This window comes from Haliaeetus albicilla, chromosome 24, assembly GCF_947461875.1.
Source record: "Haliaeetus albicilla chromosome 24, bHalAlb1.1, whole genome shotgun sequence".
NCBI lineage: Eukaryota > Metazoa > Chordata > Aves > Accipitriformes > Accipitridae > Haliaeetus > Haliaeetus albicilla.
Window position 1 is genome coordinate 13,461,918 of NC_091506.1, and position 13,426 is coordinate 13,475,343.

The window sequence follows — 13,426 nt, forward strand, 5'->3', positions numbered from 1 at the left end:
ACAGCTTGAACAACTTTTTCCTGTGACTGTTTTCTAGCTGTATAAAATCAGCACAGCTTTTCCTGTTGGCTTGCCGAAAAAGAAAACAATAAAACAATATCCAGATTTTTATGAAGTAGCTACGTGTATAACTAGTGGTAGCATAAATACATGCCAAGCCAGCAGATACAGGGAGGAAGAAGAAGGATCCTAACTATGGGAGAAACAGATATAGCTTTATATAGCAGATCATAATCAGCACACAATCAGCACAGAAAGCTATTACAGTAAAGGGATTATCTAAATTATGACAAAAACACTAGAGAAATTTATCTGTCTTGTTCCTTGTCCGTATTTATTACTGAGGTCAGTTTTGAAATCACAGCTGCCAGTGAAAGAGCTCCTAAATCATTACTAACTATAAATAAGTAAAAAAAGCCCAAACAACAGTCAAAAAGCAATGCAGTCAAACCATATTCCGCCTGTTGCCCTATTTCGGCTACTACTGTTGAAATCGAAGTCAGATGCTGATGTTTAATTTGTTGACACTGAGAAAATCAGAAAGAGTAGACATCCCTAAGCCTGTATCCCGCCCCTCCCTGATTGCCTGTGCTATTAGTTTGAAGATAGTTGTTTATTGCTGATAGGCATCAGCCACCTGCATGTGCCACCCGGTAGCATACTGAACTGCCAACCAAGCCAGCTGTGTGTAAAATGACAGTAACTCCCTGTTTTACATCTATAAGGCCGACTTGAGTGAGTAAAGGTTTGGAGAATACAGCCTTTCCAGTAGGGGCTCTCTCAGATGAGAGAAATCTCTCTTAGTGGCTCTATAAAGCTCCATGCACACAGCCCTGTAACACCAGTCAAGCTATAAATAATAATTACACAAACAGAGTCTTATTTACTGATCGTAAAAAAGGACATTTGCCGGAAAGTGCTCACCTGGGAGCTGCTGCTGGCTTCCAATACCTGCAGAAGAGATACTGCCCATCAGCATTGACGATATGGGGCAGGTCCTTGTATGGGATGTTTTGAGGACTCCGCTTTGGCGAACTTTCCTCTGGCATTCTGGGAGAATGACCTGCAAGATGTTGGAAGAAACAAGACATACTTTAAGACAGGTGAAGGCAAGATAGAGGCTGATGGGCTTGGTAGCCACAGACATTTGGGAAAGTCAGTCAGTAAGGCAAGCACCACTGATGGAAGTCTCCCTCCAAAACCTCAGCTGAAGACCCCCCCAAAATCTTTAGTGCTTTAAAACAGAAACGTAGCATTTTGTGTTCAGAAAAGGCTCACATTTGGGGGGAGGGCATCGGAGAGGGGGAAGGAGGGAAGATCAGTCCACCATCACTACTTCATTACAGCTTTCTCTCCCCCACTTCTCCCATCTGTGTTTATTTTGCATCGTTTTGTGAAATGGATCCTAAAAAGAATATTTTAGCTGCAATCAAGTGCAGATTGTGCAGCAACCGCTACAGATATGAAAAGACAGCTGCATAAAAGATTTATCTCTGCCTTAACATCTCCAAAGAGCAGCGGAGGGTACGCAGCAGAGGTATCTGCCACCGTGTCATCCTCGAGCTCTTCTCTGACATCTCAGACAGGAAGGTGGCGGCGGTGGGGAACGAAACATTTCCAGGAGAATTTGCAACAAACCTGTTTTCATCCTGGGCGAGGGTTTGCATTCTAGTGAGGAGCCGGCATCGCAAGTCGAATGCAAGCAGCTAAGGCTTTTTTTTGCACCTCGCTGCGGAGCTGCATTCACACTCCGCCAACCACGCAGCCCCCACGGTCCCCGGTGGGTGCTCGGCGGGTCCCTCCCGGGCAGCTCCGGTGCGCCGGGCGGGCTGCGGGGGGCTCGCCGCAAGCTCCTCTTCCCGGCTCGCTCGCTCTTTGAGGAAAGTCGCTTGGGTAATTCACCACTTCTTGTTCATCACTTTTTTTTTTTCCTCTTTTTTTTTTTTCCCTTCTCCAACAAATTGCGTGTGTGGGCTGAAGTGGCGGTGGTGGGAGGGGAGGTTGGGAAGGGTGGGGGAGAGGGAGGGCTGACGAGTGGGAAAGCTGCAGTCCACTTTCCAGAAGCTGCTGCACGCACATCAAAGGCACCTTGAACACATGCAGCTGGGGCAGCTCACAAAGTTCCTGCCGCCGCAGGTTGTTCGCAACTTTCCTTCCTTCCTGCCACTTACTGTTCGGAAGCCACGGCGACGGGGGGTGGGGGGGAGCCCCTTTTCCTCAGAGCGATCCCCGCTGCGGAGCCGGCTCGGTGGAAGCGCAACTTCCCCAGCCCCTGGCTGCCAGGCGGGGAGCGAGGGAGGAGGAAGAGGAGGAGGAGGAGGAGGGATCCGAGCCCCGCACACGCACCCTGCAGCCGCGGCGAGGCGGGCAGCCTCCCCGCTTCCCCCCGCGGAGCCCAAGCCGGGGGCGGCTCCACCCCACGGTGCGCCGGGACCGGCTGCTCCCGGCGGCGGAGGGGAGGACGGGCGGGCGGGCGGCCGGAGGGCGCCGCGCCCGGGACGCGATCGCTGCTGCCGCCCCCCCCCGGGCTGGGCTGGGCGCCGACCGAGCGGGCAGCGGGGTGTGTGTCCCCCCCCCCCCCCACCCCGCCCGCGGGTGGGTCCTCACCGGCTGAGCCTCCGTCTGCCTCCCCGCGGGCTTCACATGGCTGGGGGCGGCGGGGGGGGGGGCCACAGCCCCGTGTCGGCCGAGCAGCTCGAAGCAGCGGGCTCTGGCCGCTCAGCTGACTGCCAGCCGGCTTGCGTGGCCGCGAGTGACACGCCGGGAGCGTGGACGGGGTTTTACGGCGGGCTGCGAAGCCGGGCTGCCTTCGGGGCTTCCCCGGTCTGAACCCCGAACTTCACCGTTTGCGTTTAGACCCGCGGCTCTTCGGGCTTTGGAGCCGCGCCGGAAAGATTGGAGTCTTTCAGATAGGAGCTCAGAGGGGCACCCGAGCCCCTTGCGTTGCACCCTCGTTCGTGGTAGGGGCAATTTATAAATGCAGCATATAATTTATACGCGCATAGCCTAATAACGCACCTGATCACCAGAGATTATACGCAATACGTGTGTTGCTACTGTGTAATCTGAGCTCTGTTTGATGGTATGCGATACTTGCTTATGAAAATTGCCACAGCAAGGTTCCCTGAAGTTAAAATAGCTTCCCAGCCTTTAGGCATCCCGATACTGAGTTTGTCATTTAATACTGGTAAGTGCTTAGCATTTACTGAGCACTTTTGAATTGCTTATATTAAGGACGCAGATTCAGGCCCTTTACGTTTCATCAGGATAGCGTTATAAACCTTAGTTTTTACATACCTACATGTACTTAGAGGTCTCAGGCCTTTTTAAGAAGAGGCAGCTATTAACAATATTTTTTTAAAGCTAGGCAATGTGCTCACTGAGTCCAAACCTGGAAACAAAGGCTGAGGAAAGGAAAGAAATATATGCTAACAATAATAACAATAAATGCAAAACCTCAGAGATGACCCATATAAAAATAAAAAGGAAATCAAAACCAGATTTTTTCCTCTTTCAGTGCCATTTATATTAAATGCCCTAGGGGAGGGTTTAGTTGTAAACGGCAAAAGCAAAATTACATATTCCTGTAACAGCTATTGTTTGAAGAAAAACCCAAACCCATCATTTATAGTAGTTTATAATGAGCGAGGCTTTGGTCAGATGGGGTCTTAACCAGAGCCCTGGGAGCTGTACTTGGAGGTGTACAATTTGCTAGGCCAGCTACTGTCTAAGCACGGATGGGTTGAATTAAAGAGCTATCACAAGCCAGCTCCAGAGTTGGAAGAAGCAAGGGCATGCATATTTATTTAAAGGATACAGATCAGATAATAACTGGATTAAGGAGAAAAGAAAGAAGGAAAGAAGCCTCTTCCCCTGCTCACAGTTTATCTGCCAGGAACACTTCACTGCTTCCCTACAGCCATCCATGAAACCTGATGCCAGGAACAGGCTCCTCTCCCCCTGTGGTGCTGGGAATATCCGAGTTCCCAGGGCCGCAGAGAGGTGGGGAGAGACAAGGAAAATACCTCTTTCTACAATTCAGGATAAAAATAGCATCTCAAAGAAAATGACCTTTGCTGGGACACGAGGGCGAGCTCCTGTCTTTGAGAGCCTGTCCTGGTCAGTCCAGAGATACGATTCCCTCGATACCCCATTAACCTCCGTGTAGCTAATACTGGAAGCAGCAGGACTGTGGTCGAACCTGCACTCTCTGCCAGGTCCAGATTCTCACCACTGCACAGGAGCAAAGGATCAGCCGCCCCCTCCTTCCCTTCTCCCCAGCTTCCCTGAGCCCCCAGGAATTTGAGGACATTTCTTCTCATAGGTAGCACACCCTCCCCCATCTCGTGATAACATCATAAAAATGGATGAGAAGCAACTGCTGACTAGTTACCTTATTAGTTTATGGAGTTTAAGCCGTGAATGAAAAGCCACCTGAGAAAACTGGACTGGGTCTGAAGAATTCACCATGCTGATATCCAAACACTATACAGGGCTTTAGCAGAGCAATTATTGCATACTGGCTCCCTGTGAGAAATCAAAGGGATGTCTGAGCATGCAGTATTTATGAGACTGTAACATCTTCTCTTGTCTCGGTGGAGTGAAATACATTTTGGAAATACGGTTTAAGCTAAATCAACTTCTTAATAAAAAATAGAAATACAATTGGTGAATCTTTACACTAACTCAGTAATTGCTTAAGCCTTGTAGGGAAAGGTGTGTGGTTTATTAAAGGCTGAGCCCTACTTAGCTTAAGCATCTCCATTGACTCACCCACAGGAGTATAGAGCAAAGGATTACGCCTTCAAATAAGACAAATTTTAGGAAAAGAATCAATTGCTGGAATGACAGAGAAAATATGTATAATGAAAACTTGTTATCACAGCAAGGGGAGAGAGAGAACGGACTAGAGGGAAGAGAAAGGAGAAACTAGGATGGATGGGAGACAGCATAGCAGGCTGGCATGTGATTCTGATGGTGGGGTAAGGGAATGAGATAAGATTTTCTTTGTCGTTAGGCTTTCATCCACAAAATGAGTTTTTAATGGATCATATCCTGTTGGCATGCAAAGGTAAATAGACTGTGTGAGATCCTTCCACTCTGGTTGACGGTACCACACTCTTAAGTAGCAAAGGAGTATTTTTATGTGAGAAGTGGATTTGATGGGATGTGGATGCTAAACCATTTGGGATTCTGCTCACCAGAATCCCACCACAAAGAGAACTTTTGCTGACAAGGAGGAAGAAAATAATAGAGGAGAAGAACACAATAATAAGATATCTAAGAAGTATGTGGTTATGGAAGAATCTGCTCCCACAGAAAAACGCTGGAAGTTACAGTAGTGAGGGAGCAGCAGGAGAGAGCAACAGACAGTGCAAGCAAGAGAGCACATGGGAAACAATGGGAGATGAAGCATGAAGAGGAAGAATTAAAATCAAGTGAAAAGCAAAGAAGCCAATGCCACTAAAGCTGTCAGTTTAGAGTCACTATTTTGGTTTTGCCCTTCTCTTTGGCTTTTTTTTTTTATTTATCCCTACCCAGAGTCCACTCGTTCAGCTTTACTTATTTGTGTAATCTGCCTTTGCTTGCCTGTTGGTATTCCTGAATAAGACATGTACGGGCATGAGACAGGAGTGGAGGCTGAGATAAACTGCTTTCTTTTTCCTGTAAAATAACAATTTTAATGCCTTGCAGCCAAAAAAATAAACTTGGTGTCAGGCAAACCAGATTGAGGAAGAAAGTGTTAAAGGACAATACTTTATTATTCAAGTTAAGCTTAACAATATCAGGAGAAATTATAACTAGCTTGGCATTGGTCTGCAATTCTGCAGTCTCATGTACCTCTTCACAAATTAGCGCCAAGTGAAATGGAGAAAGCTTGAAGGGTTAGTGCAGGGATATCTGAGCATCACAGAAATTGTTTGCAGGCTTCCACTGATTTGTTGCCCATCAGTAATTTCACTTTCCCTAATCAGTGGGAATAGAATTATTAGATTAAGCTACAAGTGGTTTAGTACCCCTAGACACAAACTACAGTCAAGTAATAAAGTATTTTTACCATGTAAATGAAAATAATTAGTGGTAAAAATAGTCCTCATTTTTTTGTAGGTATTAAAAATTCTGCAAATCATGCTGCCATTAGAAGTTGCTTACAAAGCTGTGACTGCAGACAGTAGCTATATGAGTGATTAGTATCTTGCCTGTGCTCCTTATTTGACAGGACCAAAAATACACACTTAAAAATACACTCTTTGAATATAGGTTTCAGTCCTTTAAACTGATGTATAGAAGATGACCCATCCTACATAGATGCTAATTTGAGAGCTGGTTGTTTTTAATTACAGAAGCAATACATGTTTTGTTTGGTAGTTCATTTGGATTTTTTAATTAAAAAGAAGAATATTAGTACCAGATTCTCAGGCATTCTTAGTACAAAATATATAAATGGCATCCTCCAAAGGTAGGAAATTCAAAATGAAAGGTGGAAATTCCGCCCTAAAGTTTTGTCTGTAGAAGCCAATAGAGTTATTCTAGCAACCCTCTTGCTTGAGAATAACTCTGCCTTGGGAATAAATATGGTTTTTATAAAAGTCTGGAACTGTGTAACCTTAGCAGTGTCCCAGCAAGGGAGCTGATCCGCACTGGGTGCTGCAGAAAACAGCTCGCTGGTGGATTTTCTCAGGTGCCCAAGCCCTTGATTGACAGAAGTTGCAGTGAAGTATTGCAGGTCTCGGGCACTAGAGGGCACAGCCACAGCTTCTCTGTGCCCTGGGAGCATGTGGACACGTTAGCCCTACCAAACTCCCCTTCCTCCTGATTTTTTTTTTTTTTTAATCATTTTCCCCTTTATCATGCGAAGGTTTTCTTTAAACATTTGTCCCTTTTTATCTCTGTGGCCCAGTATTGGTTTCTAAATAAAAGTTTCCTGTGCTGGTGTATAATTAGTCCAATTTTCCCCCGGATTCACTCACATCACAAGAATAAACTTCAGTGGTTTATACCCTGGGCAAGCACATTGCTGCAGCACTTGAAGGGAAATCCTGTCCTTGTCACTGTGAGGACAGACAGATTAATGAGTCTGTTACGGGATGGCATTTCCTATTTTACTGCGATATGACTGCATGTAGCTGTATTACTATTCATAAAATATTGGTCACCTCCGTAGAAACAGGGTTTTTAGGGCAGAAACGTAATTAAAAGGTATCTTAAAGGAAAAAGTTCTAAGCTTTGAATTTCAATATGCATAAAAATCAGAATAAGACAACACTACACATTTTTTCCGGATGGAATTATGGTCTCAATTATGAGAAGTACCTGACCATTCCTTTTCTCATTTCTATCGCTGAGTGCATAATCCACTTTACAAACCCAGCATCATTGTATCAGGACTAAATAATGCAGCCAAAAGATACAGCTATTCTGTCGTGGTTAGAGTGGTGTTTTATTTTTGTAGCCAAACTGGAAGCATTGACTGGTGAAGAGTTATTATTGTGCCGCCTGGTTTTCTTGCTGCTTTGCAATTGACAAAGCACCATTTATCATGCTTTGCATTCCAATTTTTTCTTTGCATGTTTTCCAGCTCATCATAACATAATTATGTTTCTGTTTCTTCCAGCCAGGGGCTGATACTTTCTTTTACTAAGACAACAGCTGCACTGCACAACCTTGATGAATCCCCATAAGGGTAAAATGTGTCTGTAGTGCTTGTTTCTGCCTTGGCAACCCAAATGTTCAAGCTCTTTTTTATGACAAATGCTGTTCTAAAATGCACCCAACCCTGATGCTTTCATAGCATTTCTCCAAATGAGGTTGATATTGTAATTTAGACTTAAAATATTAAATATCCTGCCTGGTTTGTAATTTTAAGGGCTTCTTTTGTAACATTTCTTTTTATAGTGTTTATAGGTTCATAAACACTGAGATGGAATTTTAGAGGGCCACAGTTACTGACATGCAACTTATTTTTTGAATGAAATTGATTTTATGTGTGAAAATCAGCACAATCTGGAGATCTGCTTTATGCCCCTAAAAGGCATCTTAAGGGAGTTTTCACAGTACAGGTGAATCATTCCCTTACTTGGCCTCAGTTGGCCCAGCCACACTGCAACGTAAAGGTAATTATATCAAGCTCCTCTATGAAGTGCTTTAACTGCTAGTGGTGGAAAAAGCTGTAAAAGACACGCAGGTTTTTTATTATTACTTACTGAGATATTTTATTTAACTCATAATTTAGTACTTTGAACCTGAGATTTCAAAGTCCTTCAGAAAGGAAGAATAAAATTTTATGGGGGGAAATCAGGGCAGAGGAAAGTAGGGCTCAATGCTGGAGGCAAGCTGAGGGCAGAATCCATTCTTAATGCTCCTGATTTTGTTTACCCAGTTATACCAGTATTAACTCCCATCTCATCTTGAAATCTATCCATCAGAGCACTGTGAAGAACTGAAGCAGTAACTTTTTCAGTCATTAAAGATTACCCAGATTTGCAAGTATGGGGAATATTGGGTCCTGGACAAAACCACAGCCTGGATAACTACATTCTTCAGGGCAAAATTTTCCCTACAATTTCGCTTTCTAGCCTAATCTCCTGGACGCTATTACTGCTGTCACCATCATTTGAAGGTTGGTTGTATTTATATATAAAAATTACAATAATTCTGTACACAGAGGCAAGAGTTTTAACTCAAATGATCAGTCCTATTTACATCTATGTGTGCCGTGGTCTAAGGATACTTTGGGATATTTGAGCATGAGGGTGTCTGCAGCAATATTTTTGGTTCTGTCCACCACATTGGTTACTGATGTAATTGCCTGAAAGGCTCTTAGATGTTGACGGAAGCTACCCCTGCCCAGCCAGGGCTGACTTCTTCTATCCACGAATGGTAAGTATAATTCTGGTGTTGCTAGAAAAGGTAGCAGGCTTGTTGGTTTGGATATGCAATGAACGCATGGCTCATGAGAAGAGCTTGCCTTGTGCTTTTTCTCCCTTATAACCCTGTGGCAAATTCTGGCAGATTCTGCTCAGATATATTTTAGCTTTTTTCTCATGTATCTTTGGTTTCTTTACTCAGTCCACTCACACATGTTCAGTGTAAGATGTGCATTTTCTTTCCGATTCATGTACAGTAATTACTTCCTAACATCTGCCTAACAGATTTTGTAAGAAAAGTAACTCTGCAAATTTTAAGAAAAAAATAAATGTATGAAATCTTTGAAATCTCTATTACTGGGGTTTGTTATCCACAGCTGACTGGATGTGTTCCCAGCCAGGAAGCTGGTTCAGCAAAACAGCTGCATTAGCTATTTAACTGGAGGCCTGATTCTGCTCTTGCTCACACGGATGTAAATCAGGAGTAGTGCTAGACAAAATAAAGAATATCCCCAGAGCAAAATGCATGTTGGAGAAAAAGTAAGCATTATGGTATGGAACAAGAGCATTCTAGCAGATACTCTGCCATCCTGGTATAGGTGTGAGGCAGTTTCTTAATGTCTTACAGAAACCTTATACCAAATACACTGCTTACTCCTGGGAGCATTCTCCTGTCTATATATTGTGGTAGCACCAAGTGGCCAACAAAATGAAGGCCCAGTTGTGCTCAGTGTTGCACCCTAATACCATGAATTCACACGTGACTTATTCTGTACTAAGCACCACATTCATTACTGCTTGCATCTGGTTCATAATTGTTCCCTCTCAGTTATTTAATTTTTACAGTATCTGCTACAATTTACTTTATACCTTCTAGTGCAGGAGAACACACTCACTGGTTTTCCTCCTAGGCAGAATTAATGCATGTACTGATTAACGCAGAAGTACACTTTGAGAAAGGGGATGTGAAATGAGGAGCATTGCGGTGAAAAAGGGGACAAAGCATCCATAGGCAAAGTGTTTCCTATATAGGATGACAATGCTGTATATCAGGACAACAAAGGTTTGTTACCAGAGCCTCATGTGCTTTAGAGATGGACATCTTCAGTCCTTGAGGCCATTAAACCCTTTGTATTTGATCTTACTGTAAATGAGCAGCATGTGCTGTTAATAACATCAAAAGTTATGGTATCTGAGAGTTCACCACCCAACCCTCATCCTGTTTCCTCCAGCACAAGATATCTATTATATCTTGGCTACAGTCATTGATTCTCATGTAGCAAAGGTATCTGTGGTTTTGTTTGTGCTTTGGCGTCACGAGCATCTGCAGTTGCTGTGGGCTGATAATGTCAGTTCAGATTCCTGTTACAGACCTGTCAGTGGGGCTGCCTGGACTCCTGCACATGGGAACCTTCCAGTTCTCAGTACCATGCTTTGATACCAGCATGTGCTGGTTGTTTTTACTTGTTGAGTTTTCCTAGTACATTACTGAATCTTCTCCAGAGTTAGAGTAAGTTTTTAAATGGAAGTCTAAGGTTTGGAGATGCTACCCTTTCAGGCACAAGAGGAAACACTCAGCTCCTGGATGTAGATATCTGCATGGAACTCCATCATTCCCAGACCTTGGGAGGTTTTGAGGAGGACAGCAGAGGGAAGGCTGCAACATTCAGCACCTGAGCCAGAGAGCATAAAGCATCTCTTTCCCTCCTCTGCTGTGAAATGTGTATGAGACACGCTGAGCAATGCGTATGTCCGCAGTCCCACCCCTGTGCCCAGTGCCTCAGCACCCGCAGGGATGGCATTACAGCAGCATCTATGCTTTGGTTTAAAACGGGGATAAACTCCTAGCCTTTGGTTTTGTGGGGCTCAGTCTGAAATGAGACAGGGGTGAAACCAGTGCAGCAATGTCTGCCTGAGTCCGAAATCTCCCTCTGCAGTCCGGTTCAGACACGTACCCCAGACTACACCCCGGCCGCGTAGCTCTCTGCCATGGCTCATCTGCCTCCACCTCTGCCCCCAGTTTCAAATCTCTTCAATACGTTCTGCAACAAACAAGGATTTCTGGGGCAACTTCAGTAAGATCAGAAAGATATCCTTCTGCTGCTTTGAAATCTGTGAGCGTGAATGATTCATTCAGCACAGGACCCATTGGCCATTCATATCTATCTGATGATCAAATATATTTTTAATTATCAATCTGAGATGATTTTTTTTTTTCAGTAGACAATACCCAACTGTATTGTAAGAGCTGTTGGGATTGAGCCAGAGAATTTGGCAGCAAGATATGGAACATTTTGGATTTCAACACTTAAGAACATATGGAAAGAGGTTTGGAAGATTGCCACATGGGGTGTAACTTGGAAGATGCTACATTTCTTCATCCTTTTTTTGTGGACAGAAGTAGAAGAAATTTTACTTTTTTGAAGGATCCTAATTCCTATTCATTATCTATGATGTACTGCTGCTCTAGAATAAACCACTATGCTCAGTTGCAAGGTTTGAGCAAAATCAGCTGCATGTCTATGGGCAACTGTAGATGGGCAATTAAAAGGGTGACAGTATTGCAGATCCTTCCAAGTTTTTACCTCCTAATTCATGAGATCCCTCGCAGGTGAGCTCACAAAACTACAGTCTGGTGACTCAGATCATGGGGTGAAAGAGGCTATCTGGTGCCTGGCCTGAGATGTGCGCCATTTGCTGAGGTCTTTGTGGATAAGGCCCTGCTAGGTGCTCCATCCTTCTTGCTCCCTCTGTGACCATCTGTCTCCTTTTCATCTTGAGCACCCATGGATGGATAGACAGGCTGTCTGTCTGCCTCTGGTACACAGTTTCATCATGTTGCTTGGAGCTCTGGCACTACGCTACAAATGTCCATCACGTTTGGGGCAGCAGGGGAATGGGAGAGAGGAGCCACCTCCAGCTCAGTGCTCAGGAGTGGACATGTACAAACCAGCATCGTCTTCATACCACTTTAGGGACAGATGCCTCATGCCCATCATGGGAGAAGGCCATGTCTCTCAGAGTTATTGCCTCTTTGTCAGAAAAGTGATGCATAGTCTGCTTCATATTTGGTAATTCATTCATCATAACCACTGCATAAGAAAGAGTTTTTTAATGCATTTTTTTGCGGCACAGTTGTGTACCAGGTTGGGGGGCTGCAGCAAATGCAGAATTTATTGGAAAACACAAACATGGATACCCTTCTTAATTTGCACAATTGGCACATGGGCCCTGCAGTTTAGTGAGTACCAATTAATCTCTCTGACCGGTAGGAAAGCTTTGTCATCCTAGTTTAGCGATGAGGGACAAAGACCAAAGAGAGTGGCAGGGGCTTGTACTGAGTGACAGATAAAGTCACAGTAGCCAGAATTATGGTATTCTTTGGTGTCCTGAATAGTAAATCACCCAATTTTGCCAAGACTGCATCTGAACAGCAGGATGGAGGCACCCTGGGGCTTTTCCCTCAATCCCTGTCCCCAGTAGCTCAGTTCAGGGCAGGCTGCACCTATTATCCCACCGAGTGCTCAGGTTTCCTTTCCTCAAGAAGAAGTAAGAGTAATGGGGAGGAGGTGTATGCCAGCTCTGCCTTCAGCAAGGAGCTGGAAACTAGCCCAGGTACGCATTCACTTCTGGGAATGGGGAAGCACTCTCAGACCCTGCATTTTGGTTATAGCCTGAGTGTTTCTTGCCCACAAATTCACTGTGGCTTTTTATCTTGCATTTTCCTGTGACAGTTTGTTTCAACACATGCAGCCAAATAATGACTAGACAGGGCAAGTTCCTGTTATTTCTTTGCTAACGGCATGCCGGGGGTCACTAAGGTATCTCTAGGTTATGAAAGGGGTAAGTGAAGGCTAAGAAGATGACCTCCAGGAACAGGAATTGAGCATGGAGGAACTGATGACCAGAGCAGAGGAAAGAGCATCTCCTTCAAAGGCATTCAAAGACCTGAGGCAATAGCTCCCGAGGACTGACCATATACGTCAGGAGAGCAAAAAAAAATAGGCAAACCACAAATCTTTTGAATGGGATTTATTTTAGAAGGAAACCTCTGCCTTTCTGAATAAAACCTGTGAAAGACTGGGTGAGCCTGGACCATTTTTTAGCCTTATATCCCATGGCAGTAACATTTCTGAATCAGCTAAAATCTGCTTCAGAATGTTTTTAATATTTTGCTTGCTCTTGCAGTACATACCCTGAGAAACATTACTTATTTCTACCTTCTGTGGCCATAATGGCCCCAACTTCTGCTATTCTAAGGATGCACTTCCCTTCCTGAGTTTCACTTTTGGTGTCCATTTGGAAATCTTTTTGACCCTAACACAGTTATATCCATAATTTTCTTAGAGAGATTAAAAAGCACTAAAACTAATGTACAGAACAGCATTTCCACAAACCCCATCCAGTTACATGCTTCTTTGCATCTTCATTCCCATCTCTACTGATCTAAAAGGAGAAAAAAATGCTCTCCTATCAGCCCATTCCTTCTGTCTGATTAACTGGAGGCTATCACAGGTCTTTCTTCACACTATTACAGTTTCATTTCCAGAGAAAAAAAC

At 44.3% G+C, this 13,426-nt stretch overlaps 1 protein-coding gene across 5 annotated transcripts in view; it reads right to left on the reverse strand.

Annotated features, from left to right (window-relative positions):
• Nucleotides 1–13,426, reverse strand: part of MGLL (monoglyceride lipase) — a 108,190-nt gene that overhangs the window by 65,055 nt on the left and 29,709 nt on the right. For 2 of the 5 annotated variants that reach the window (XM_069812180.1, XM_069812175.1), the window contains exon 2: nt 925–1,063. In XM_069812180.1, the coding sequence (XP_069668281.1) occupies nt 925–1,063 (139 nt within the window). Of the gene's footprint in view, nt 1–924; nt 1,064–1,278; nt 1,301–1,638; nt 2,178–2,607; nt 2,705–13,426 lie in introns of those variants that run through there. The other 3 variants (XM_069812177.1, XM_069812176.1, XM_069812178.1) reach the window with 3 other exon arrangements.